Source organism: Kogia breviceps, chromosome 1 (assembly GCF_026419965.1).
Source record: "Kogia breviceps isolate mKogBre1 chromosome 1, mKogBre1 haplotype 1, whole genome shotgun sequence".
NCBI lineage: Eukaryota > Metazoa > Chordata > Mammalia > Artiodactyla > Physeteridae > Kogia > Kogia breviceps.
Window position 1 is genome coordinate 55,703 of NC_081310.1, and position 26,981 is coordinate 82,683.

Genomic DNA, 26,981 nt, shown 5'->3' on the forward strand with positions numbered 1-26,981 from the left:
CCAAATAAATAAATATTAAAAAACAAAACAACAACAGAAATGGGGAGATTTGTAGTTCTTTTTGGTTTTGAAATACTTCCTAACTTTAAACTTATGAAAAAAAATCTTTGAATATAACTAATTGTCTCTCACTAGGATATTTATTCTCCCATTTCATTAGAAACAGAATAACATCATGGGATACCATGTGTACACCTAAGAAAGATAAAAATTCCCATGTTCCATGCATTTTGTGTTGACCAGTAAAATGAAAGCAAAGTCTTAGGGTGAGGTTTCCATTTAAAAAATCCAATAAGGGCTTCTTCAGCTGACAGAAACTTTTTTTGCATTGGCTTGGTAATTCTTCTTTACCTTGTTGTTTTGCTATGGCTCTCAATCAGATGCTATGTATATTTTGTTCAGCTGTTCTAGTTGTCTTCACTAAGAAGTTTCAAATTACGTAGATTGCTATTATATAAAAACTTTTATGGACGACTTGAAAAGATCTTCAAGACACAACCATTAAATGAAAACACTCAGGCTTCAATACAGTAGATTCACTGCAAAATTATTATTTAATGCAAAAAACACTACACATTTCTATTCCGTGTAATTACAAATAAAGAAACTACAGAAGATTCTGTTACAGGTGGTTTGTCTGAATATGAACCCTATAGAAAGTCTCCTGATTAAAACAACTAAATATGCTACACATAACACTAAAAAGCCGTTGTTATGTGTATCACTGGAATGAAAACAATATAAGAAATTCTCAGAGACCAAAAAACTAAACAAAACTAGGACTCCAGATAGGTAAATAAGGACTGAAGCTGGCTTTTGCCCTGAGGGAATTAGTCAAGTGCCTGTGACACTGGGCTGAGCGGGGTGCAAGGGACGGGTAAAGGTCAGGATAACCTAGGATCTCAGGATACGGGAGACAGCCACGTAAAGCCGCAACAGCAAGGGCTGCACATTCACCAGAGAGAACTAGGGAAAAATACACACCACTAAATGGGACAGAAACAAAATCTGCAAGAGGCGAACTATCTCCCCTGATATTCCCAACTACAAGCTGTCCTTTGTGTAGATTTGCAGCCACCTGAATCAACACTACGAGATGATCTCAAAAATCTCCAGCCACGATAATATTTTAAATTGGCCGCCACTCAAGTTGGTAATTTCCCCCAAGATGCCTGGAAAAGGCAAACGCAAATCTTTTGAAGAATTTAGGACTCAAAGAATCCTCACAAAGTTCTAAAGAATAGAAGCTCATAGTAAAAAAAAAAAAAAAAAAATCGCAAAACACACAAGGAATTAAGACACCATAGTGAGAACCAGAAGAAAAAAAAATCATTATTGTATTAACTTCGAATATTAGGTTAAAATATTCACGTTAAATTTCTAGGATAACACCAAAGTCTAGAAATAGTGCTTACTGCCAAAACCAGAGAGAGGGAGAGAAAAAAAAAAGGAATGAGAAAGAAAAGAAAAACTCAACCAGGTCTCCTAAAAGACAATAAGAGAGAGAGAAAAAAGAGAAGTAGAAGATACTTGATGTAATAGCATAAATTCATAAATATAAATATTACTTGATAGATGAAAATGAACCAAACTCATTAGCTAACAAAGATTGTCTTAATTTTTAAAAAAATATACAGCTTTTCCTATTTATAAGAGGCTTACCTGAAACCTAATAACAGAAAATCTGGAAGAAACAGCATGGAAAAAAGATATACCTGGCTAATACAACTAAAATAAATGATATCCGACAAGACAGACATTAAGGGGGGGAATAAAAAGAAGCATCACCAGAGATAAAGAAGATGAGGACATATCTTAGGGGTTGTTTGATGAAAGATGAACCTTATTAGGGAGCTAAAACAATGTATTTAACTGTAGACTTTACCTCAAGGAGACAAAATTAGTATTAACACAACACCCAAGGAGAAATTGCTAAATTCACCATCATAGTGGGAGATTCTAACATATCTCAGTAACTGATAGATCTACAATACTCTCCCCAGCCAAAAAACAAAATTAGTAAGGTTGGAATACAATCAACCAGCTTGATCCAATGGGCACATATAGAACATTGCATCCTTTATAATTTTTTTAAAGGCATACATGGAACATACATGAAAATTGACCGGGCAGCATCTCAACAAGTCACGAAGAATTGAAGTGACACCCCAAGTTCACTGACAACAATACAATTAACTTCTAACCTACCTGGTTTCTAAATTAATGATAAAAAGAAAGATTTTTAAATCCATATTTTTTGACATACACACATATTTCTAAATAATTCATAAGCTAAAGAAAAATCATAATGGAAGTTAGAAAATATTTAGAACTGAACCATAATGGAATTACCAATAGGAAAAGTTGGGTCATGCAGTTAATCCTGTTCTTGAAGGAAATTTATAGCCTTAAGTGAAAATAAGTGAGACTATAAATTATAAAATAAACAAGACTAAAAATTAAAAAGGTAAGCATCCATCATAAGAATTTAGTAAACTAGAAGAAACAAAAAACAATGAATATATAAGGAAAGAAATCTTCCATATAGGCCGAATTTAATGGCATATGAAGAAACATCATGAAGAGAAAGAAATGGCAAGCCACGCAGTGGGAGGAGTATTGTAGTACGTGGAACAAAGAACGTCCACCCAGAAATGTATAAAGAACTAGCACAGATGAATGAGAAAAAGACAGGCAACCCAGTGGGCCAGAAACGTCAACAAGGAACTTTGCAAAAGAGGAAGTGTTTCAAAAGGAGCTCATCTCATTTCTCCTCAGGGAATTGCAAATAAAAATTAAAATGGCTAAAATTTAAAAGACTGAAGTACGGTATGTTGGAAAGGATGTATCAGAGAACAAGGATTGGTAAATTATGGCCCATGGACCCAGAACAGCCCTCCGACTGCTTTGCAAACACAGCTGTATCGGAGCACAGCCATGATCACCTGTCTATACATTGTCTAGGACCGCTTTCAGGCTTCAAGGCCAGAGTTGAACAGCAGCAACAGAGGCTGTATAGTTCACAAAATCTAGACTATTTACTGTCTGGACCTTTACAGAAAATATTTGTCAACTTCTGATGTAGAAAAGCAAGACTTCTCATCACTACTGGTGGAAGTGCAAACCGGCCCAATCCCTTTAGGAAACTGTTTGCAGAATCCACTGCATCAAATATCGTGCACCTGACGATGGGGCAATCCCATTCCTAGGTAAACACTCATTCAAGTACCTGTGCCCCGGGAGACACGTACAACAATGGATACAGGAGCATTATTTGTAACGGTCACAAATTGGAGGCACCCCAAACAAACGTCAGTAGTAGACCGGGTAAATAAATGTGATCTAATCATACAACGGAACACTACTCAGCAATGAAAATGAATAAACTACTATCACAACAATACGGATAAATCTCACAAACATAACGCAAAAAAGAAGCTAGTTACAAAAGACCACATACCGTACGATCCCATTTATATAAATTCCTAAAAGAGGCAAAACTAACGGTCACCTCCACATTATTTGAGGCCAAAACCCGAGTCTTACCTACCGTGGAAGTTTCTCTCTCCAGTCTCTTTGCTCAAAGGAGAAGCCGAGAAGAAAGTCACCTAAGAGAAAGATCAGTGGGACACAGAGACGATCAATGTCCTTCAGAGTCACATATTTAGTTGTTTTAATCAGGAGAGTTTTTATAGGGTTCATAGTCGGATGAACCACCAGTAACAGAATCTTCTGTAGTTTCTTTATTTGTAATGACACTGAATAGAAGTGTGTAGATTTTTTTTGCATTAACTAATAATTTTGTAGTGAATCTATTGTATTGAAGCCTGAGTGTTTTCATTTAATGGTTGTGTCTTGAAGATCTTTTCAAGTCGTCCATAAAATTTTTTTATAATAGCGATCTAGGTAATTTGAAACTTCTTAGTGAAGACAACTAGAACAGCTGAACAAAATATATATATAGCGTCTAAATATATATATATATAATATATATATATCGTCTAATTGAGAGCCATAGCAAAACAACAAGGTAAAGAAGAATTACCAGGCCAATGCAAAAAGGGGTTTTGTCAGCTGAAAAAGCCCTTATTGGAATTTTTTAATGGAAACCTCACCCTAAGACTTTGCTTTCATTTTACTGGTCAACACAAAATGCATGGAACATGGGAATTTTCATCTTTCTTAGATGTACACATGACTCAGAAGGGTGATTGTCTCAGGATGCTGGAATTAGGGGGCTCTTCTGAGCCTGGAGCTTCACCACGCATTGTCCGGTCTGGTGAAGACCATTCTGAGCTGGCCTGGAACATGGCTGGATGGTGGCAGATGGGGCCCCGTGCAGGCCTGGGCAGGAATCAGGTGACTTCTCTGGTTGGCAGGCTGGAGGTCAGGGCTCATCACCTAAGCAGGGTCCTTTGGGTCACTTGGGAGTGTCTCTCTGTGTCCAAATCGAGACTGGAGAGTCTGGACGGCCTCCCAGAACAGTCTCTGAGTACTTTTCTGTGGGTCTGTAAGGGGCTGCATATCAGCTTATTTGAGAGATTTTGGCAATCCTGGATGGGGGTCTACTACCTGTTTTCGTAAGTAAAATTTTATTAGAACGTAGTTACTTTTATTCATTTACATATTATCTATGGCTGCTTTCATGCTACAACAGCAAAGCAGAATAATTGCTACACAGGCCGTATGCCACCAAAATATTTACCATCTGACCCAAACAGAAAAAGGTTGCCAACTCAGACACACACAGAGCGAAGACCGTGTGAACGCACAGTGAGAAGGAGATGGGCATCTACAGGCTAGGGAGGCCTCAGGAGAAATCAAGAGCAAACGTCAACCGGCTGGGAACTGGGTATGAGAGGGGACGGGCATCTCATCTCGGCCGATGTGTGGCTCCTGGCCCTCAGCATCTGTTACTGGCTCCTCGTGACCCCTGCCTCTGCTGCCATCAGGGCTCAGCTCGAATCTCTAACCGAGCATCAGCACTGTCTGCAGAGAGTCATTGTAGCAGTTGATACCTGTTGCGTGTTTTGTTCTATGACAGGCCACGTGCTAAGCACATTACATGTCTCATAGCACTTATCTATCTGTAGACAGGAATCAGAAAGAAGTTGAGGAAGTCGTCCAGGTTCTGACTCAATCCAGTCTGCCCCCAAAGCCAGGTCTTTGGCCCCGGGGGCTGGAGAACCCAGATCCAGATGAGAAGCTTGATCTGGACCCAGAAGGAGCTCCTGAATGAGCCTGATGGCAGGAGGGCCTGGCCATGTGAGCAAAACCAGTCACGGAAGCAGGAAATGGAGATGCCACCGTCATTGCCGAGGAGACTTGGCCAGGCTGCGAATCCTCTGGTTGAAAGTCTGCCTTTTGAAGAACTAACGTGACTACACAATGATCAGTTTCAGGCCCTCCTGCTCTACTTTGAGCCTGTCTCTCTCTCTCTCTGAACGCCAGATTCCTCCCTGCTAAGCAATCTGCAGACTTGGAGATTTCCAGTTCCGGCTTGGTGTGGTTCTACGTTTGACAGGACTCCCTCCCTGTTCCAGGCTAATTGGTCTAAGTAGCAGGGACAGAAGGCTGGGGAGGAGGGCCTGGAGCTGAAGCCCCTCCTTGTAGGAGTACCTGGGAGCCGAGTCCGGAGGAAAGAGGTGGGGCGCGGAGTGACTCCGCCCCCTCCAGGCCCCGCCTCCTGCCCGCCCCGCGGCGCATTGTGGGATCTGGGCGCTGGCTGCGAGGTGCAGGACGCGGCTCTTGAAGATGGGGTTGCAGCCGGTGAGACCCTCGCTCTGTATCCCGCACCAGGGGACTCCGCCCCTTCTGGTTCCCGGCACTCAGGTCCGGACCAGGGGCTCTCACCGCCGACTCCGCCCCGCAGGGCTTCACACCCGCCCTGGATGCCGGGGTCCCGGTACCGCACGCTCGGGCTGGGGACCCCACCCAGGCTGCCCCCTGAGCTCGGCTTGCTCCTGCGCCGGAGTTCGGGGTCGCCACCCGGGGGGTAGGTCGTAGGGGCCCGTCACCGCCCACGCCCTGGGCTCTTCCCCGGCGCGAAGGTCACGCTGCTCCCTCTGCCCGCAGAGCCCAGTCCTGCTGGCCTCCCTGGGGGTGGGGCTGCTGACTCTGTTCGGCCTGGCTCTGGGCTCCTACCTGGTGCGGAGGTCCCGCCGGCCGCGGATCACGCTCCTGGACCCCAATGAGAAGTACCTGCTGCGACTTCTAGACAAGACAGTGAGTTGTGGAGTAGCGGAGGGGACAGGACTTCCGCTCGGCTGTGGTTGGGATGCCCCGGGGAGTTGGCGACACCAGACCTGCCTGGTGAGACGCTTGTCATCCATCCTCCAGGCCGTGAACCACAACACCAAGAGGTTCCGCTTTGCCCTGCCCACCGGCCACCACGTTCTGGGGCTGCCTGTGGGTAAGAACTGCGGCGTGGGCTCCTTTCCCTAGTATTCTAATAGGGTGATCCGCCTTCTGGGGTCTCCTGAAACGCGCTGCGTCCGTCTAGTGCCTCCCCACTCCATCACCCTTTCCCCACCAGGCTGCGTATCCTCCAGGCTGTGAGGTGCCCTGGGCCACTCTAGGGTGTGGCTTCTGTGCCCCCAGACATCTTCGACACTCAGCAGTCCTCCCTCCTTCCTGCAGGATTTGCTCATATCCCCGCTGAGCAAGCACTAATCTTTTCCCCATTGCCCAGACCCTCAACTCACTCCTAAGGTCTTGGCAGTCATTGATAAGAATCTCAGCAGAGGGGAGTTTATGAGGGATCCAGCTGGGGGCTCAGAGGGGTGAATCCTCCCTGCCTGGTAGCTCACTGGGACCCCAGCACGGAGCAAGACGCTTCTGTCCTCTCAAACCTCCCAGATTAGTTTGAAAGGTAACAGGAATGCAGCACCTCCACAGGAGCCCTTATATAGCTCTGCACGCGGTCCCCAGGCAAGCATGTCTACCTCTCTGCCCGGATCGATGGCAGCCTGGTCATCAGGCCGTACACTCCTGTCACCAGCGACGAGGACCAAGGCTATGTGGATCTTGTCATCAAGGTAAGAAGGTAGGAAGGAGCCCCAGGAGCCCCTTATCCTCCTCCCTCTGGGATCTGTAGAAACGTCCAAGATGAGTTTGATAGGAGGAGATGCGTGTCCTCTGTGGTCATGAAGAAAGTATGTGGAATGGGAAGAGAGAGCATGTGTGTCATCCGTGCCCTGCTTCAGGCAGGTTCAGTCAACAGGGGTCTCAGATACCAGGGACATTCCAAACAAAGTACTTTCCATTCTGTCTTACCAGGTCTACCTGAAGGGTGTGCACCCCACATTTCCTGAGGGGGGAAAGATGTCTCAGTACCTGGATAGCCTGGAGACTGGGGACGTGGTGGAGTTTCGGGGGCCAAGTGGCTTGCTCACTTACGCTGGGAAAGGTAATGGCCTAGCTCCCACATCTCCAGTGCCCGGCGTCCTCTCCACACAGTGTGGTTCTGTGTGTCCGTTGTGTGTGTGTGCACGCGGGTAAGGGCCAGCTGCCCCTGACGTTATAGAAAGGCATGTTCCTCAGCCCCTCTTGACACAGGGATCAGTTCTCCATCCACATGAATTCACCCACCGTGCCAGGCCCTGGAGAGGACTAATGCAAACGCGGGGCCTCTCTTTCTCTCCCTCAGAGAGCCGGCCCTCAGGCCGAGCTATGCAGAGAGCCAGAGATTACTCTCAGCCCTTCGGGGGAGCAGCTGAGTGCATTAGCCAGCCTGGGAGCTGCTCTGTGTCACTTGGGAAAATAGATTCACACCTGGCCTCATGCCTTTCACCCTGAGCAGGGAGTGACCCTCTGGGGGGGTCAGCTGATGACTCACTGTGTGTTCCCAAACTGACTTGTAGCTCATAATATGGGACAGACAGTCCTGGCCCCATCGTCCCTCGTGTCTTGTCGTCAGGGCTGGCTCAACACCCCAGCTCCAAGATCAGATTCCACAGCAGCTGCAGAACTGGCCTGGGGTGTATTTTCGATTCTGCATTTGTTTTCTTAGCTCCCTGAATTGACTGTTCTTTCACCCCTCTCTCCACTCGACTTCTCAGGGATGTTTAGCATTCAGCCCAACAAAAAGTCTCCACCGGAACCTCGAGTGGCCAGGAAACTGGGAATGATTGCCGGAGGCACAGGTGCTTGTCCCCTGCTCCTCCCACCATTGTGACTGTTGCCCTGGCAGCTTCCAGGTGACCCTCAGAAGGTTTGGGAATCAGGGCCAAACTTAATCAGGGGATTCCCAGCAATGCCTAGAGCTCCCCAGTTGCTGCAAAACAAAATCATAATCAGGTAGAAACCCCCCAAAATCTATTTTAACTGACAGAATGAGAGAAACAAATCATGTGGGCTCTCCCAAGACTCAGACGGAATGAATCTAATAAATTTTAGGTGAGAACAGAGAAGCAGCTAAGAATAGGAGGGTCGAGAAGATAGAAAATTGACAATGGGCATTTCCCTATGTTAGACACTGTGCTAGACTCTTTATACGTGTCTATGACATAGGTACAAGCCTTCCCATTTTACGGATGGGAACACGGAGGTTCAGAGAGGTCGAATCGTTTCCACATGGGTAGAGGCAGGGTTAGTGTGCAGCTCTGCTCAGTTCCAAAGCACGTGCACTTAACCTGCATGTCCAGGGCTCCAGGCATCTCAGCATTGAATCAGTAGGTACTTGCACTCATCTGTGATACGGGAGCCTTAGCCTCCAAGGGACTTCCAGAGAGTCTTGGATTGGTTCCTTAGAAGGATCTCAGCAATATGAATTTATGTGAATTTTGAGCACGTGGCCACAATTCACCTACCAGATATGAATTTTAGTGAGTTTGGGGTAAAGGGCCCATCTGTCCAGAAATGTAGGTGCCGTGAAGACACAGGGGGAGCGTAGAGAATTAGGACACAAAGGCAAACAGGGTGAAGGGGTGAGTGAGTAGAATTAAGATGAGAGGGTTGGGCAGCTAAGGAGCAGGGATGGGGAGGGTGGCCGCCGCTTCTCACTGTGGGGCATCTGTGTGCAGGAATCACCCCAATGCTGCAGCTGATCCAGGCCATCCTGAAAGACCCCGAAGATCCAACCCAGTGCTTTCTGCTTTTTGCCAACCAGGTTGCGTTGCTTTTCTCAGTTCTGGGACTTCAGAGTTACTGTGTGGGGAGAGGTATGGTACCAATGGGCAAAACTAGCCCAGCGTCTGGCTCAGCCTCTGGCCAAGCCCTTCCTGCGGGTAGAGGGTCCTCTTCCACAATAAGGAGGACAGAGCACTGAGCCAAATTCCCTCCCTGGCCCGCAAGGAAAGAAAAAAAAGGAAACATTTAAGGAGTCTAGTCCTGAGTATAGAAACTTGCTCCTTGAGTCTCCTTTGTTAAATATTCTGTCTTTATTCCTTTATATTGTGTAAATAAAGGCTGTTCCCCTCTCCCTCCCCTCATCCTAACTCCCTGAAACCCTTGCTTACTCCCTAGAACTTCAGTTTTCTTTTTCTTTCCGCTTGGAAAGTTGTTATAGCAGAGAACTTTTTATGTTGTTATGTTTAGGAACCTGAGAAGGTTCCTAAAGACTTTGCTTCTCCTCTTCATTTCAGACTGAAAAGGACATAATCTTACGGGAGGACTTGGAGGAGCTGCAGGCCCGACACCCCAACCACTTTAAGCTCTGGTTCACTCTGGATCACCCCCCAGAAGGTACCCTCCCCATTTCTGGACATCCCCAAATCAGGGCCTCGCCCGCCTGTGGGCTCTGGTTTCAGTGAAACCGACCCTGCCCGACACCGCCACACTCTGAGCTCACGGACACAGTGGTCTCCTGGACTCTTTCCCGCGGTTCCCATTTACCAGGTGGGTGCAGGGCTGGCCGTGCCGCTGAAGCAGGCTGAGTAGACCTGTCCAGCTGCCGCTACAGCTCTGTACCCTCTCAGGAGCCCTTCTGGACTACCACCACCCCACCCCAGCCCCGCACTGCAGCCCACTGCCAGCATGGATCTGGAGCGTCATTCTCTCCTCTCCCCACGCAGATTGGGCCTACAGCAAGGGCTTTGTGTCTGCCGACATGATCCAGGAGCACCTGCCCGCCCCAGGGGAGGATGTGCTGCTGCTGCTCTGTGGGCCACCCCCGATGGTGCAGCTGGCCTGCCACCCCAACCTGGACAAACTGGGCTACTCGCAAAAGATGCGATTTACCTACTGAGCGTCCCCTCACTTCCCTGGTCCTACTGCCGGCATCTGCCCCCAGTCAGCCCGCAAATGCTACAAGCCCTAGATGCCCTTCCCGACAGTGTCAGCCTTGTGTCTTTCTCCGGAGCTGGAATCTGGATGGTCCCTGCGGGAACAACATCCTTCTAGCCGTGGAAGAGGACCAAAGCCGAGTCATTCCCTAGAAGGCGCCCTGGTCTCCCTGTGCTGAAACGTCCAGGTCAGGCTCAAGGAGCAGACTCTTCCACGGGTCAGAAAGAAGGGAGCACGTACATTTGTTCCAAGACTGACCAGTTCCTTCATGGCATCACGCTCCTCTTTGTGTCTGTGGTTAAAGAGCAACCTGTTTAATGGGTTTGATTTAATATTTGGTGCTTAACCCACAGCAGACTGTGTGTGAGGTGGGGCGTGCAGACTTAGAAAGCTAATCTTTTAGAGGCAACAGGAGAGGAGGAGATGGTCTCTTCAGACCTCAGAGAAAGGGATCTGAAAGATGTGTTCGTGTGTCTGTCTCCCTCTTCCCCTGCTGAGGCTGGAGGGAAAGGGCTCCCCACAATCTAAGACTGTTACTGTGGCAGAAACCTCTGGCTTATGCAAATAAATGGGGCTAAGGCCCTTGTGTTCTACCAAAGAGGTGGTTGTGTCTGGGGTCCTTGTTTCCAAGGCTTTTCATGCCTGAGAATCTTGGGAGGAAGGGTTTCCCAGCACAGAATCTCCCCCAGGTCTTCCAAAGAACCTTTGAGCAGTTGTACCCTGAGCTGAAATGTGAGCTGCCACTAAACTCCACACTCATCTTAGCAGCTGTCTCCGCAGAGCCAGAAGCTCAACTTCTCCCTGGAGAACTTTTAAGGTGGAGGAAGGAGAATACAAGTGAGAGGGAAGCTTCTGGAGCCCAGGTACCCCTCACAGTGGTCCTTGTTTTGGCCACCCCTTCCCTCCTTCCTTCCCTTGGCCCTTTCTTCACTGCATTTATCCTTCAGGGTACCTGGCAAATAAGTCAAAGTATTGTCTTTCTATTTGGAAGAGGAGCCTTGTCCTTTAAAAAGTAACCTGACATCACCAGCCCTGGCCAGACTGGTCGGTGCCTGGACATTGCTGGCCCCCAGGTACATCTGTCCTGACCGCCCTTCTCCTGCTCCACCAGCCTGGCCCAGTCCACTCCCTCCCAGCGTCACACCAGGGCCACCTCTTCAGATCTTCTGTTAGTCACACTGGAACAGAACAATGCATCAGGTCAGGAGGAAGGTCGACATTGTTTTTCTGCAGGGAACTGTATACTGCTTCCCCAGGGGCCCCTGGAAGAAAGGCTTGTGGACGCTCCCCAGGGTAGAACCATCACTAAATTGTGTTACTGGCATTCCATCAGACGTGTCTTGATCAGCTGGTATGTGTGTGTACTGGGCTCTGTGAGACACACTCGGCTACCTCACCTCCAAAAAGGAAAATCTTGCCTAGGGCTGTTGGGCTCACACAGTGAAGCAGCCCAGCAAAGCGAATTTCCCACACAGAAGCTCATTCCTTGTCTCGCACGGGTTCCTGCCTTATCCACTCAATATACAAACATTAAGGACCTGCCACGTGCCAAGCACTGTGCTAGGTCCTGAGGATTCAACCATGACCAAGACTGTTCTTAGACCCCAAACAACTCATCGTCTAGAGTAAGACAGGGATAAATAATTCCACCACAGTGTGGTTAATACTATAGAAGAGATACAAGGTGCAGATGGGAAGGGTTTGGAAAAGATTCTGAGAGGGAGGAAGAGAAGAAAAAAATTTTTAGTGAACAGCCTCGTAGCAGGTGCCGTGCTAAATGATCATTGTGTAATTGAAACCTTATTATAATCCTGTGAGTCTGAGGCTGAGGATAGGCAGAAGGTCATACAGCTGGTCAGTGGCTGGCAGAGCCTGAATGTGAAGCTAGGATTGTCTCGATCCAAAGCCAAACCTAGAACTGGGAACTGTAAGTTGCTTGGATCCTTTGGCAGAGAATGGGGGCATGAGCAATGCAACAGAAGGATCCGCATGTGCAAAAGCCCGGGGAGCAAAAGAGAAGCTCATACTCGGAGAGCCAGGCAGGTTTGTTGAGGCCCAAATGCCAGAGGGAAAGTGGAGGAGGATGCGGCCTGGGAGCAGGTGAGAGCCTGATAATGCCATGCTGAGAAACAAACTCAATCCTGTGGACAGCACACGTTTTATACAGCAGGCAGCACATAATAGCTAAGGTTTGTGAAGCATTTACGATTTGCCACGCATCAAACTAAGAGCCTGCATAAATTATCTCAATCCTGACAAAGAGCCCGTGAAACAGCACTATTTTATTCCTGTTTTTCAGGCGAGGTACTTATGATGTGGAGCGTTCGCTAATGTGCTCAAGGTGAGAGCCTGGCCAGGGACAGAAGCCTGGGTCTATGTGACTCCAGAGCCTGCTAACGCTTTTAACCAGCACCAGAATTAATCGCACTGCACTGAAGCATCCATGCAGGATCATTCTAAAGTACCTTCTCTCTGCATCTGGAATAGACTGCTCACGTACCAGCCTTGGGAGAAGTGAGAAGTGTCAGTCGCCCAGGCGAGGGCTGCAGCACCCTGCGGTCCCCCTCTGGCCCAGCGCCGCCGCGCTGTTTCTAACCAGGAGCCTGCCTGCCTCGTGCCTCGCACACCACGGGCGCTCAGTAAATACTTACGGAAGGGAGGGAGGGGCCATGAGGTTGAAAAAGAGGGATTAAGAAGTGCCCAGCCTAGAGGACAACAAGGTGCAGGGTAGGAAATTCGGCATTCCTTCGCAGGGCTCGGTCTAATTCCCTGAAATTCCTTCCCCATCTCGCGCCCTAGTTTGCAACTTGGGGGCGTGGTCCCCGCGAGGCCTTGCGGGGGGGGTTACGATTGGAGCAGAGTGAGGGGGCGGGGCCCACGCGCAGGAGGCGGGGCCGAAGGGAGAGGACCTGCGAATGGGACTTGAGGCGCGGCTGAGTCGCGGAGGGGGCGGGGCCGTCAGGAGGGGCGTGTCCCTCTCGGGGAGGCGGGGCCGAGGGAGCGGGCCTGTGATTGGGACTGAGGAAAGATTGTCGGGCTGGAGGGGGCGGGGCCAGGTGGAGGGGCGGGTCCCTCTCGGGGCAGGGCTGAGAAGCCGGCCTGTGATTGGGCCTCGCTGGGGCCAAGGGGGCGGAGCGCCCGTGAGGACGTGACGCTCCCGCGGAGGTGACGCCGTGCGGTTGCGCGCCCCTTCCGGCGCGGGGAGGGCGCAGAAGATTCGGGCCGGTCGGCCACAGGCTGTTTCCAGCGCCGCGGGATGTAGCGCGACCCCGCCGCCCGCCGTAAGTTTCCCGGGGCTCCGCGGCGAGCGGGTGGGAGGGCGGGGGTCGGCCGGAGCGCGAGGCCCCCCGGGAGCCTCGTCGCGGGCCTGAGGCGGCAGCCGTGGAACCGGCCTGCCTGGGCGTCCCGAGGGCTCCGAGGGCCCCGAGACCCCCGCCCGAAGCCGGCCGCGCCTCCGGCCACTCCGCGTCGGGTGTCCACGTTCGTGGCCCTTCCCGTGCGCGCCGCGTCCCCCGCTGCCAACAGCCGTGGTGGCTGCCGTGCCTCCCAGTCGTCGGGGTGAGACGTCCGGATTCGGGCTCCAACTCGGGCCCGCCAGGCCGTAGCTGAGCCTGGTCCCAACGCCGCGCGAGGGCAGCGCGAAGGGGCTGCAGGCCTGGATCGCGGAACCGCCTCTCGTCGGGGAGTACCCGCCTTTGGTGGCCTGAAGAGCTCCAAGGTTCCTAGACCGTGACAGTGCGCCCACCTTGATGGGGGAGAAGGGGACGTTGGTGGACAATTTGCCTTTGTTTAAGGTAGTCCCAAAAGCTGCAATGTGAGCAAAATCTAAAAAGTACGTTAAGGAAAAACGAAATTTCATTCCCTCAGAAATCTCTCATTGATGCCATCCTGTGTTTTAGATTTTTGGTCAAGCCTCCGAGTTTTAAGAAAATAGGTATGTTTCTCCTCGGTTTCTGGTGCTACATTGGCTAAAGGGAAACTGACAAGGTGAATTTCATTTCCATGGTTTCAGGTGTCAGAGGAGCAGCCGGAGGCCTACAAAGTACTTAGCTGGATTAACCATAGCTTCCCCCCAGTATGTAGAAGAAAGGCTAGAAAACACAGCAGGGACTATATAGGCCACTGACGTAAATCTAGCGAACGCTATAATGGCTGGTTCTTTTCTGAAATGAAGTGATCGTGGGATCTGTCTCCTGCTTTTCTCTCAATAGGGGTTGCGTCACCGGTGATGTAGCAACTGCTGTCCCTTAGGTTTTGTAGCGTCCATACAGTACTAGGAGCGTGGGCGGGGTGGTGTCCAACAGGTTGCAGCGTCAGGGTAATAGTTCCCAGCTTGCAGCCACTAAATTTCTTTACCCCAGGAGTAACTTCTGTGTTACCTTATAGTGGTTGATACTTGGGGAATCAATCTTGAAAACTGCTGTGTTCCCTGTGAGCAACCGTCTTAGGGTAGACCTCCACAAAACTATACCTAATTTCTGAGTAGAATCTGAAAGCATTCAATGCTCAGTGGCCAAGAAATTATGTGATCTCCAGGGGACGAACAGAAATTTTAAGCAAACACTTTGCCTGCAAGTAGGAAGGAAACTCAGACAAGGGCACAGCCTTAACCCAGTAGGGTCCCCATTGCTAATGGATAAAGTGCACCACCGTAGGTAGGGTTTTAGGCTGTCTCCAGTTTCTTAAGTCTGGCCTCATTTTACCTTTCCAAGACTTCCTTATGGAAGGTGGATTATTCACTGCCCTGGGGGCTTTGTTCTTTCAAGCCAGCCCAGGTTCATAGCACTACCCTCTGGAATGCCTTGATTGCATCTTTACCTATCAAGATCCTTTCTTAAAATCTTCCACCATACCTTTCCTGATTATTCCAACTAAAATTGAGCTTTTCTTCTGAATTCCTTCAGCACTTTATGGCATTTAGCCTTGTAGTGGTTTTCGTAGAAATCAGAAGTTATTGCCTCCTCTTATAATAGAGGCCAGCAGCCATGCGAAGCCACTAACTGGTCTCTTTGCCTTCTCTGTAGCCACAGTGCCACGCGTGTTGTGTTTAATCAGTGGTATTCGCAGATGGATAAAAGACATTTGCACTTCATTCTTGGCCCAAAAGTTTGTTCTCTATTTCCCTAAGAAATTTCCTTGACTCCTTTACTATAAAACCAAACGGAAAGTCTTTAATGCTCTTGCTACAGTCTCCTGTCCCATCTACTTGTGATCATGCTGGTGAACTAAACAGTCATCTTTAAATCCAGAAGCTTTATTAATACTGATGGAGTATTTTCTGGTGCTGATACTCATCAAAGTTGTTACATTCTGTCCTTAATGCCCACTTGTCCCTCATGGCACCCACTGGACTTTGCTCCTCTCACTGTACTCAAAGTTGGTTCCCTTTTCCTGCTCAGAAATGTTGGCGACCGTGATTAATGTTTATAAAGTTTTAGCTATCTTGGATTGAAGAGATTCTTGAAAGTGCCCTCTAGGCAAACTGGTTCCAAGTGATTGGCTTTTAGACATGCACCTAGTTTGCTTTTGTTTCATCGGGGCTTTCACAGTATAAAGTTATCACTATAATGTGTTACTATAGTGGCCATATATGTGTAATTTACTTAAAAGCCAGGTATTAAAAACAAGGACTGGTACGAAACGCCTTCATATTCCTGTATACTTTACTTTTTTCTTTTTGTCGTGGCATTTGAAAAGCTTACCTGTCTCTGGAATCAAAAAGAACAGACCCCTTCTGTTGGGATAGCTTTATCTGGAGAAGAGCTACAAAGAAAGTTACATTGTGATTTTTCACTGCAGACTCTAGGTCAGTGACACTGTGATCAAATAGGAAAGCTGAGGCTCCCTTCCTGCAATTTGATAGTTTTCAAACATAAGCCTTTGCCTTGACTCATTTCCCCCCAGGAGTGCTATGAAACCACCTTCCCTAAGAAAGAGAGCAGGTAGAGGAGAAGATGGCTGTGTTCTTTGTCTTTACTGCTAGGCTAGTCTTGCTTTAGAACAATGAGAGTCATGTAGGCGAAAGATGGAGCTTACCCATGGAACCTCTGAGGGCCCAGGGACCCAGATTAAAAACTCCTAGAAGAAGTTTTGTGCCTTTGACTCCAGGGAAGGAGTGTGCTATAGCCTGGAAAACTTGGCAACTTAGTTCACAAAATAAATGTCTCCAAAAGTGTGAGGGAAGTAAACTCACCAGCAAATGCTGGCGATTAAGAATCAGTCCTTTCCCTAGTTTGGCACCAGATAATCTTATTTATAGGAGCTCAAGCACCTCCCCGCCTCCACAGCTTTCTTCTCTAATGTCATAGGTTTATCCAGTTGGAAAGCTTAGTGGTAAAGATTTATCAGCTTGAATTGAAGAAATCCCATCAAAAATGCACTCAGTGGAGCCTGGCCCAATTATAGTTGCTATATTGGGTGTGGCGAGTTTGAGGGAAGATGTGATTCCTCTAAAATAGGTAAGGATAGGAAAGCTAGTAGAAAGCTGAAGTACATTTGGCTCTCCTGACGGTTCCCAGAGTCAGTCTTAACACTTCAGGGGCTGAGGCTGGTGTTACATAGTAGAAAGTGAAACGCTTGCTTGCAGTAATTCCCAGCTGTTTGTGAGTGGTCCACGCTGTCAAGTGATATTTTCAGGTCCTAGCATTATTGGCTTTTCTTTCTTGCCAGACTTCCGACCCTCTCTCTCCCTTTCCTGTCCCTGTGTTGCTACAGTTTAGAAGACCCAGCTGGACAGTGGACTTTGCTCACTTTGGTGACATGACAACACTCAAAGTAACTGAACTTAGTGTGTGGCCATCCTAGTTTAGGGGTTCTCCGTCCACTGTCCTCCTGGAGCAGTGCAACTGTATCACTGGTTTTGTACGTATCACAGATTACCTTATGCCATCTGATTACAGGCTCTTTCAAGACGATGACTTAACTTGTTCAACTTTGTATTTTGCACAGTACCTTAAAGTGCCTTAGGGTGCTGGCACTAAATACATGTGTCAAGTATTCAGTGAATGTGTTGGCTTACTCTGGGGAGAGGGACAGGAGGAAGCCCTACAAGCACAAGTCCATAAACCCTTAGCTAGCAACAGAAGCTAATTGGTCATATGCTTCTTGCTGGAAAGCTGCCTCATTCATTCATTCGTTTTGAAATACGTGTTCTGACCAAAATCAGGGATATGTATAAATTTGTGATCTATGTAGTGTTGTATCCCAGAACCCGAGAATATCTGTATCTGTATCTATATATCTGTCTTAAGCCCTAGTGGCCACCCCTCAAATACTGGCAGCAGTATTCTAGAATAGCTGAGTATATTCCCCTTTTCAGACTTCTCCAAGACGCCCAAAGCTGTTTATGTTTTCGCCCCAGTATAAATTATTTTTTATTTAAGCTGTTTATTCAGTAGTACTCCACTTTGAGGAAATATGTTTTCTGGCCAGCTTATTGAGAAAGATTTCCCAATGTTTCTGCTCACGTGGGTTGCCTATCTCTTGAGGTTTCAGAGGCCTCCAATTTCCTGTTCTCCTTGGGCTCACTTGTTGGCTATGACTGTAGGCTGGCATCTCTCTTGTCAGAGTCTTGCACATTTGGAGGAAGAGGAACTGCCTGTGTGTTGACACCGAAGACAGGTCTGCGTGCACTGAGTTATGGGCGTCTGTTCTCTTGAACCAGCTCTGCCAGTATCGTTCAGCTGTGCTTGTGTGTTGAGCATAGCATGACTGTTTTGAAACTTGCGGATTGCCCTCACCTGACTGCATGTATCCCATGATAATCCCTGAGAAGGAATTGAGATCACTGTTGGGTAAACAAAGAACTGGTACAAGATGCCAAAGATGGATGTCTGGTGAACAGCCACGGGGAGTGGACACGGTGCCTTCCTTGGGAGCAGGGCTGTGTTGACTGCCCATAGGAAAGGTGTGGGCAGCCCGAGCTTCGGTTTCCTCCCCATCGTGCAGCTCGCTCCGTGTGCAGGTGTTGCCTGGCCCTCTTTGCATTGCCCTGTGGTTATTGGGGCTCAGGTGACCAGTGCAAGAAAATGTGACTATTCTGGTTCCTCTTGCTGCGAGCAGTAAACGCCCTTGTTGCGGGGTGGAAATCTTGGGGCACTTTCCCCCTCCTTTCCATACTGCCTTCATCTCCCTGGGGCCTGATGAAAGACTACTTCCTTACAGGATCTATGTTCCCGTCTCAGGTCTCTGAAAAGTTCGTTTGAGTGGGGCGTAGGTCATGAGCCATGGTTGCTGGGACAGCTTGCTGAGCCGGTTGTTTGGTGGCAGAGGGCAAGGCTGGGCTGCCTCCTGCCTTCAGCCTCCCGCATCCAGGCAAGTTATTGCTGCTGTAAGGAGTGGCTGTGAGGAAAGCTTCCTGTCCAGGTGTCGAAGCCGGGCTGTGATCCTATAATAGAAGCAGTAGACCTGGCAGAGAAATTAACCACTGGGCACCTAGCCCACAGCCAAGTTCCTTTTGTGTGCAAGGTACACGGTCAGCATTTGTAGGTAAGGCCCACCGAGTTCAGTCGGCAGTTAGTTCATGTCTAAGCCGGGGGGCCGCGTAGCAATCACAGCCAGGTGTCGGCCTCCTCGTCTGGCTCCTGAATCTCAGGGCCAGGACTTTCCAGGGCAGACTAGCTCTGGGGGTGGTGGGCTAAACTCGGCTCCATGCATGTGGGAGGGACTTGCGGGTGGGTAGCTGTTCTTCTGTGGTGATCGTTTGGTGCAAAAAACAAATCCTGTGAAGGCAAGCAACGAGGTTTTCAGCCTTATCTTTAAGATTAGTGAGGTTCCAAGTAAAGGGTGATAGTTAAGAGGAGAACGAAAGCACTTAACTGGCCTCTAGGACTGGAGAGGCTGTGCGTTGAGGGGCTGTGTCTTAGTCCCTGTGTATTTTGGCTCATAGAAATGAGATGTGGGGCTGCCCTGGGGGCGCAGCGGTTGGGAGTCCGCCTGCCGATGCAGGGGACACGAGTTCGTGCCCCGGTCCGGGAGGATCCCACGTGCCGCGGAGCGGCTGGGCCCATGAGCCGTGGCCGCTGAGCCGGCGCATCCGGAACCTGTGCTCAGCAACTGGAGAGGCCACAGCAGTGAGAGGCCCACATACCGCAAAAAAAAAAAAAAAAAGAGAGAGAGAGAGATGTAAGAGGAATAATTGTCAACACCCTTCGCGCTTGTTGTTTGTGTTTGCTTTCAGTGTCTTCCATCACAGGGAACTCTCTGCCCCCTGGGGCCGAGAGACCCCACCCTTTCCCCAAGCTGAAGCCGCAGAGCATTGAGGTACCAGCCAGATGTCTTCTCACAAAGGACCTGTGGTGGCCCAGGGCAGTGGGGCTCCTGCCGGGAACAGGGAGGCAGACACAGTGGAGCTGGCTGAGCTGGGCCCCCTGCTAGAGGAGCAGGGCAAGCGGGGCGTCGCCAGCCCAACCAAAGTAAGTGTCCCCCAAGGGCCCGCCTCTCCCCTTAGGCCTATCGGTCTCTGTTTCTTAAGATCTCGACTGTCTCCCCAAGGGACTCTCTCTACCCCAGTCCTCATCACGCTGTAGTGTAACTCTTTTTATCTGTTTTTCCCACTATAAGTGGTTGCTTCTACCCCAGTGCTTAGCACGAGACCTGAAATCCCGCGAGTGGTCAGTGCCTGCCTGTGGCTGAAGGAAGGAAGCAGTCGAGCGAGACGAGGCTGGGCTTCGTATAGTGAACAAACAGAAAGCCCTGTAGCGAGTGAAGTAAGCCAGAGAGAGAAACACAAATACCGTATGCTAACACATACATATGGAACCTCAAAAAATGGTTCTGAAGAACCTAGGGGCAGGACAGGGATAAAGACGCAAATGTAGAGAATGAACCTGGGGACACGGGCGGGGGGCAAGGGCGGGCTGGGACGAAGTGAGAGAGTGGCATGGACATACATACAGGACCAAATGTAAAACAGAGAGCTAGTGGGAAGCGGCCGCATAGCACAGGGAGATCAGCTCGGGGCTTTGTGACCACCTAGAGGGGTGAGATAGGGAGGGAGGGAGGGAGGGAGATGCCAGAGGGAAGAGATATGGGAACATATGTATATGTATAGCTGATTCACTTTGTTATACAGGAGCAACTAGCACAACAGTGTAAAGCAGTTACACTCCAATAAAGATGTTAAAAAAAAAAACAAACGTGTAGCTTTGACAAGGTAGAAGTCTCTCATGTAGAAGAATTCTGGAAGTAGCCTCTCCAGGCTGGTGTGGACGCTGCACTCCGGGCAGGCACCTGTCCTGCTGTTCCATCTCCTTCTTAATGTGTCACTGAGGGGCGGGGGTGGGGGAGAAGGGCCCACCCTTCCTGAAAACACCCGGAGTACTTCATGCACATCGATGTGGTCTTTTCATTTTGCCTGAGCAAAATTGCAGTAGCATTGCCACCCTGAGTGAAACCAAGGACTCCCGTTACGGAGGGGGGGAGAGAGACTGCGGGGAGAGGGGGTCTATATCAGTCTGTGTCACGAAATCTAAGAGGAAGCAACACAGGAGAAAGAACAGCCCGGAGGAGAGGCTGCTCTCCACCTCCATGGCTCGGAGCCTCTCTCCTTGGGAGGCAAGGGCTGTCGAGCTGCACCCTGCGTGTCAGGCCTCCGTACAGCACAGGAGGGCCTGCAGCTTCTTTCACGGAACCAGTTCTGAGACCCTGCTTCTCCTGGGAGCTGCTGTGGATGCAGAGTTTCAGTTGCGGTGGCATCCCCAGAGCCAGTGAACAGAGAACTGCACAGATTTAAATTGTTAGGGGAATCTCTGAAACTCTTTTTCATTCTTTTGAGAATTCAGTGATCTGGAAGAGAGAAATATTCAGGAAATTGGGGCAAGATAGGAACCGCTGTCTTAGCGATCAGAGTGGGCCGTTGGGACTTACAGAGCATGTAGGCCTGGTGTGCTAGTCCCATGTGCCTCGGGTGCCGGTGTCCATCCGTCTGTCCCCCGTGTGCTGCGTTGGGCTTTCGCTCCAGCATTTACAGAGTTGTAAACTCGTGCACCGTCATGCTGTAGGAGAAAAGGCCTCAGGCCCTGTGTGTGGGAGAGCGGCTAGGCGGGGGGCAGTGAGTTGAGGTTTCTCTGGACCGCTCACTCTGCACTAGGGAACTCCCAGGGTGGGTGTGTGTTTCCTTCGTTCCCGCAGGCCGAAGAAGAGCAGGCATGCCCAGTGCCTCAGGAAGAGGAGGAGGAGGTGCGGGTGCTGACACTGCCCCTGCAAGCCCACCATGCCATGGAGAAGATGGAGGAGTTTGTGTATAAGGTCCTGTCCTGGAAGCGGGAGGGCAGGCTCACCTGGGCTCCCCCCACCTGGCAGGCACGCGCTAGGGGGAAGAGCTTTCACTTCTGTGCGTGGGCTTGGCTTGCTTTACGGTGAAGTAAATCAAGGGGAATCTGGCTAAATGTTTACTGCCTACTGTGTTGGCGTTGCTCAATATATATTCTAAAGCAGGAGGTCTTAACTCTCTTTGCTATCAGTGCCTTTGGCAGTCATCAAAATGTTAGAATGTGATATTGTAACACGGCACCTTTATTAATACGTTAACTATGTATGACAAGCTATAATGTGTTTTATTAGAATTTATAATTTCTAAGTGGTAATGAGTGGAAACAATATTTTGATATCTGCAAAACGACTGTATGAAAATATCTGATTTCTACTGGTGACAGAGTCACAAATTCTAATACTAGACTTGCTCACACTTACAACTGAGGGAAATGTTAAATTTAGTCAAAGTGATTGAAAAAAAAAATGATTTTTCCATCCAAATTTCCAACACTGTCCATTGTCCATACGTCCCAGGTTAAGAAGCCCTGCTCTGAAAAGTCATAGGCTCAACCCAGTGAGAACTTAGCATCTAAAGGGGGGGAAAGGATGGACAGGCGGCCACCAGAGTCTCCGGGGGCAGAGGGGTAAATGTATATTTTTAAAACCATATGTATAATTTCTATTTCCTTGTTTTCATTCACTACATTACCTAATTTTAAAACTCAAGTAGCTGAAAAGAGGTCCTGCCACATTCTCTTTAAAGACTGAGCAACACTCACCTACTTGCCTAAGCACATCCAGGTGAACTATCGCGACACAGGGACAAAGCCCTTAACGAGCCGTTGGTCCTGGGGCGGCCTCGCTGCTCGTGCTGTGTCTTGGCTTCCTGGGCCCTTCGGGAACCGGGCTGCTGCTCTCCTTCACCCCTTGTCCTTGGGGAGGCTCGCGTCCTCCGGGCCCCGCTTAGAGAGTGTGTGGTTCCAGGTCTGGGAGGGGCGCTGGAGGGTCATCCCATATGACGTGCTTCCCGACTGGCTGAAGGACAACGACTACCTGCTGCACGGCCACAGGCCGCCCATGCCCTCCTTCCGGGCCTGCTTCCGGAGCATCTTCCGCATCCACACGGAGACCGGCAACATCTGGACCCACCTGCTCGGTGAGCGTCTGGGTGGGAAATCGGACGCGCTGTCTCCCTAGATGCCCAGCGCTTGTCTAGCCTCCTTTGTCCGCGGGAAAGAAAAGCAACGTTGTTGTGACAGTTTGACAGCCGGCGTCGTGCCTTGAAGCTACCAGTGAGCTTGCTGGGCCCTTCGTCGCTGGTCTGTAAGACGGGGTGGGGGGCCTCGGAGTGGGCGGAGACGACACCCTCTGTGGTCAGAGCTGTCCCCGGTGCAGGCAGCTGCTCCCTCTTCGTAATCCCCGTGGTAGAAACGGAACGCCAGCATTTCAGAGGACGCTCTCTCCGTCTGGGCTTGTGTGACTGGTGCCGTTTTCTCCGGAAGTTGCCGACCGCGGTGCCCACAGCTCAGCCTGTGGCTTTAGTGCTGGTTTAAGCCGTCACACATTCCCTTTCTCCTCAGGCTTCTTTCCTCTCCGTCCTGTAGGTTTTGTGCTGTTTCTCTTTCTGGGAATCCTGACGATGCTCAGACCAAACATGTACTTCATGGCCCCGCTTCAGGAGAAGGTGGTGTTCGGGATGTTCTTCCTGGGCGCCGTGCTCTGCCTCAGCTTCTCCTGGCTCTTTCACACCGTCTACTGTCACTCAGAGAAGGTCTCTCGGACCTTTTCCAAGTGAGTGAGGAGAGCGTCGGTGGGGAACGACCGCGCACCGTTGTCACACCTTGTGATCCAGGTGCTGGCAGGGCCCTGGGAACTCCAGCAACTCCTAAAGATTCCCTCACGTGCCAGAGGAAGGGCTTTCTGTTGTGCGGGTATAGGAGGACCAGGAAGCTTTTCTCGTAGATCCTTCGTGAAAAGTTTCACGGCAGCCTCCGCAGCAGGTGGAGCCCAGTTGTGGGTATACTTTCTCCCTGTGCAGTGCTGCCCTTTGTGAAACTCGGGGTACCAGTGGGCTGCTCTCTCGGACTGGGTACCCAGTCCCGGCCTACCTTCCTAGTGGCCCATGCCGTTCAGGGCGCGGCGCACTTTCTGTGCTCCGACCCACCAGTCCAGTAGAGCTGATCTTTGCTGCCTGCATATTGCTGGAAGCCCCAGATGTCCATCCTGTAAGGCTCCCCTTATTCCCCAGTTCTGAGCCTGGAGTCCTGTTGGTTTGCTTGTTTGTGTTGTTGTCGTTGTTGGTTTCGGAGGTGATGGTGAGTTATTTTGTTTTTCTCAGTAGCACCAGTAACAAGAATACATTTTTGTCTTTAAGAAGTTGACTAAAACAGAAGAGTACACCTTAAAAAATACTCCCAAGTTAAGGGTTTTGTTTTCAGAACTCTACCTATCAGAACTGGGGAATACTCAGAGCCCTTCCTGCATGGAAGCTGGAGACTGGCTGCATTGCAGTGGGATCCCTGGATTTAAGTATCCATGAGGGGGATGTCACTGTTCACAGCCAAGGGAAAGGGACACAGTTCAGACTTTTCCACTGCGGAATAGAAGTGCTTGACCTCGTGGGATTTTGATTCAGGAGAGAGGATAGACCGTGTGGGAAGTGAGGGGCTGGGGGCGGTCCCAGCGAGAGCAGCTGGAGACCAGGAAGGGCCAGCTACAGAAGCCCGGGGCCCTCCGCCCCCCCCACGCGTCTCATCTGTGGCCCCGCAGACTGGACTACTCGGGGATCGCCCTGCTGATCATGGGGAGCTTTGTGCCCTGGCTCTACTACTCCTTCTACTGCTCGCCGCGCCCGCGCCTCATCTACCTCTCGGCCGTCTGTGTCCTGGGCATCTCTGCCATCGTGGCGGCCCAGTGGGACCGCTTTGCCACTCCCAAGCACCGGCACACAAGAGCAGGTGGGTCGGGGGACAGAGCGCAGACCCCATAGGTATCTGGACCTTGAGCCCAGGGGCTCCACCCCGGGCCCCCACCCAGACCCTCATCCGAGCCGAGAACTTTCAAAACAGCATGCATTTTCGAAGCTCAGTTCTCCCCCAGGTTCCATACTATTTCCGTAAAATGTTAATAGGACAGCTCGTTCCCAACCTGGTCAATGAGCTACAAGTATAGAAACGACTGCTCTGATAAATTTGGTTTGAGGAAGTTAAAGCACGTACAGAGCAGTCATTGTAGTGACCTCAGGGTCACTGGGCTTGGTCCTGAGCTCAAGCCAAGGGGCTAAAATTAAACTGCCCAAAGTTATTTTACTAAGGGAATGGAAGGCTTGGCTTGGCAAATAAAATACCTTGAGCATAAACACTGTTACCAAGCAGCAGGGTAGCTGTGAGCCTAAACGTCGTCCTGTTGTCTCATCCAGACTCAAGCCGTATTACTCGCAGCAGCACGTCAATGAGCACTAGTCTTCGGTCCCTTTAGACTTAACATCTGCTGTGTTTGAACCTTCATGTAAAATAATCAAGTACTCATCAGGTGCCAACCATGTGCCAGACCGATGCTTTACCAAGGCCGTCTGCAGACATGGAGAGGCGGTCCCTGCCCTGCGGTTGCATGTAGGGCGGTGGTGTTGAGCCAGCACCCGTTCTGTCCGTCCTGTTACTCACGTTGTGTCCAGTGGCCACCGACGACCTCTAATCTGGATCTGTCTGTCTCCTCAGGAGGTCAGGGTCCTGACCTTAATGGGAAACCTGTCTTGCTCCTCCCTGGCTGGCAAGCCACCTGAGGCCTCACCATGTCGCTTCTGTACCCAAGGCAGCCATCAGGAAGTTCTGACCTACATGGTCTCCTAGGCTGCTTCACGGATAGTAGAGAACGTGAGACGTTGGTTCTTGGCGCTCCTTAGGAGGGAATAGCTGTATCAGCATCTACACAGCCTTCTTCCCATTCTGAATGTTAAAGAAATGTCTGCTGAGTGTTCTCCATCTTGCACTACATTTCCTGAACACGTGCTGTTCACCAGAAAGTAGCTCATCAGTGAGATAGCAGTGCCTTCCAAGCGGTACCGTTTCCACGCCTGACGCCCTGTGTCTGCTTTGTTCAGGGGTGTTCCTGGGGCTTGGCCTGAGCGGCGTCGTGCCCACCATGCACTTTACAATCGCGGAGGGCTTTGTCAAGGCCACCACGGTGGGCCAGATGGGCTGGTTCTTCCTCATGGCTGTGATGTACATCACTGGAGCCGGCCTTTATGCCGCGCGGATTCCCGAGCGCTTCTTCCCTGGGAAATTCGACATATGGGTAAGAAACGACACTTCAGTGGGGCCTGTGGCGGTGAGACCGGCCCGCAGGTGGAGCTCGGAGGCAGAGGCAGTGAGAGACATGGGTCAGGTCGTGTCTGGGGGTGCACACGAGTTCCTACATGCCTGTCTGTGCGTGTAGGTGGGAGAATGGTGGGGAGGGCGGTGACCAATTTTGTAACATTTTGGCGTATCCCTGACAGGGCTGAAAAATTTTTTTTCTCCAACAAATTTATCACTTTTATGATGTAAAAAATTTTAGGGAGGAACGAGGAGAGGCGAGTGCCTTCTCCGCTCCCTCCAGCCTTCCGTGCCGTCACGTCACCCTGAGTCCCTCTCTTGTGCCCCTGCAGTTCCAGTCTCATCAGATCTTCCACGTCCTCGTGGTGGCAGCCGCCTTCGTCCACTTCTACGGGGTCTCCAACCTTCAGGAGTTCCGATACGGCCTGGAAGGGGGCTGTACTGACGACTCCCTCCTCTGAGCCGCCCCGCGAGGGCACAGCAGGAACTTCCCAAGTGCTTTTAAAATAACTTCTTTGCTGAAGTGAGAGGAAGAGTCTGAGTTGTCTTGTTTCTAGAAGAAACCTCTTAGAGAATTCAGAACCAACCGAGCTTCTGCCCACTTCACACTCACTGGGCAATAAACTCTCCATTCCGTCGCTGAGAGCGGTGAGGATGGGCAGGCGTGGCCGCGCCCCCCTCGGTAAGGCAACGACCGGCCCCTCCCAGAGACGGGGCTTTGGAGCTCATGTGGAGATTTTACCCCTCCTCCAACCATTCTGGGGAAAAATGCTGGACTGGGACTTTTCAGAAATTCTGTTTCTGGAAGAAACTGTCCCACCCTCACCCCCGTCTTGACTTTGTAACCTGGCTTATAACAGGCCATCCGTTTTTGTAGCACACTTTTGAAAAACTGTTATAACCTCGTCCATCTTTCTAGGGCCTGGGCTTGCTCACACAGCAGGAAGAGCAAAGCCACCAACCTTTACACAGCCGGCTAATCATGGAAGTGTGTCCAGGCTTCAGATAACTTGAGTTTTAATGTTTTCTTGCCAGAGTAATGTAAAATTAAAGTGGGGAAAGATATTTAATATTTAATACTAAGCTTTAAAAAGAAACCTGCTATCATTGCTATGTATCTTGATGCAAAGACTATGATGATAATAAAAGAATACAGAAGACACTTGGCATTCAGAGATTTAACATGTGTGG

The 26,981-nt window shown here is 50.0% G+C and overlaps 2 protein-coding genes across 10 annotated transcripts; both read left to right on the plus strand.

The window, feature by feature from the left end:
• Positions 1 to 5,496: 5,496 nt before the first annotated feature.
• On the plus strand, positions 5,497 to 10,822 carry CYB5R1 (cytochrome b5 reductase 1). 5 transcript variants are annotated; one of them, XM_059062749.2, is made up of 9 exons: positions 5,497 to 5,769; positions 6,076 to 6,225; positions 6,340 to 6,412; positions 6,931 to 7,037; positions 7,279 to 7,408; positions 8,061 to 8,144; positions 9,024 to 9,109; positions 9,585 to 9,684; positions 10,014 to 10,822. In XM_059062749.2, the coding sequence occupies exons 1-9, from the start codon at positions 5,755 to 5,757 to the stop codon at positions 10,184 to 10,186; spliced, it is 918 nt and encodes a 305-aa protein (XP_058918732.1). In that variant the 5' UTR covers positions 5,497 to 5,754; the 3' UTR covers positions 10,187 to 10,822. The 5 variants fall into 5 exon arrangements, 4 of the variants coding, with proteins under 4 accessions (XP_058918732.1, XP_066882570.1, XP_058918722.1 ...); XM_059062739.2 differs by having other exon boundaries at positions 5,694 to 5,832; XR_010839156.1 differs by having other exon boundaries at positions 5,724 to 5,832; positions 9,024 to 9,161.
• A 1,235-nt stretch (positions 10,823 to 12,057) lies between these two features.
• Positions 12,058 to 26,965, plus strand: ADIPOR1 (adiponectin receptor 1). 5 transcript variants are annotated; one of them, XM_067026449.1, is made up of 9 exons: positions 12,058 to 12,413; positions 12,524 to 12,565; positions 19,403 to 19,637; positions 21,355 to 21,471; positions 22,462 to 22,633; positions 23,082 to 23,268; positions 24,247 to 24,434; positions 25,577 to 25,770; positions 26,123 to 26,965. In XM_067026449.1, exons 3-9 carry the CDS (start codon positions 19,497 to 19,499, stop codon positions 26,249 to 26,251), a joined length of 1,128 nt encoding a protein of 375 aa, XP_066882550.1. In that variant the 5' UTR covers positions 12,058 to 12,413; positions 12,524 to 12,565; positions 19,403 to 19,496; the 3' UTR covers positions 26,252 to 26,965. The 5 variants fall into 5 exon arrangements, with proteins under 5 accessions (XP_066882550.1, XP_066882535.1, XP_066882533.1 ...); XM_067026434.1 differs by lacking the exon at positions 12,058 to 12,413 and having other exon boundaries at positions 12,529 to 12,565; positions 23,058 to 23,268; XM_067026432.1 differs by lacking the exons at positions 12,058 to 12,413; positions 12,524 to 12,565 and adding an exon at positions 13,347 to 13,505 and having other exon boundaries at positions 23,058 to 23,268.
• The last annotated feature ends 16 nt before the right edge of the window (positions 26,966 to 26,981 follow it).

Bases quoted from the DNA above. Each gene is read 5' to 3' on its own strand.
- CYB5R1 (XM_059062739.2), top strand. From the start codon at position 5,755: ATGGGGTTGCAGCCGGTGAGACCCTCGCTCTGTATCCCGCACCAGGGG. The intron at 6,413-6,930 runs GTAAGAACTGCG...CGCGGTCCCCAG, and splicing joins CGTTCTGGGGCTGCCTGTGG to GCAAGCATGTCTACCTCTCT. The intron at 7,409-8,060 runs GTAATGGCCTAG...TCGACTTCTCAG, and splicing joins GCTCACTTACGCTGGGAAAG to GGATGTTTAGCATTCAGCCC.
- ADIPOR1 (XM_067026434.1), top strand. From the start codon at position 19,497: ATGTCTTCTCACAAAGGACCTGTGGTGGCCCAGGGCAGTGGGGCTCCT. The intron at 21,472-22,461 runs GTCCTGTCCTGG...GTGTGGTTCCAG, and splicing joins TGGAGGAGTTTGTGTATAAG to GTCTGGGAGGGGCGCTGGAG. The intron at 23,269-24,246 runs GTGAGTGAGGAG...GTGGCCCCGCAG, and splicing joins GTCTCTCGGACCTTTTCCAA to ACTGGACTACTCGGGGATCG.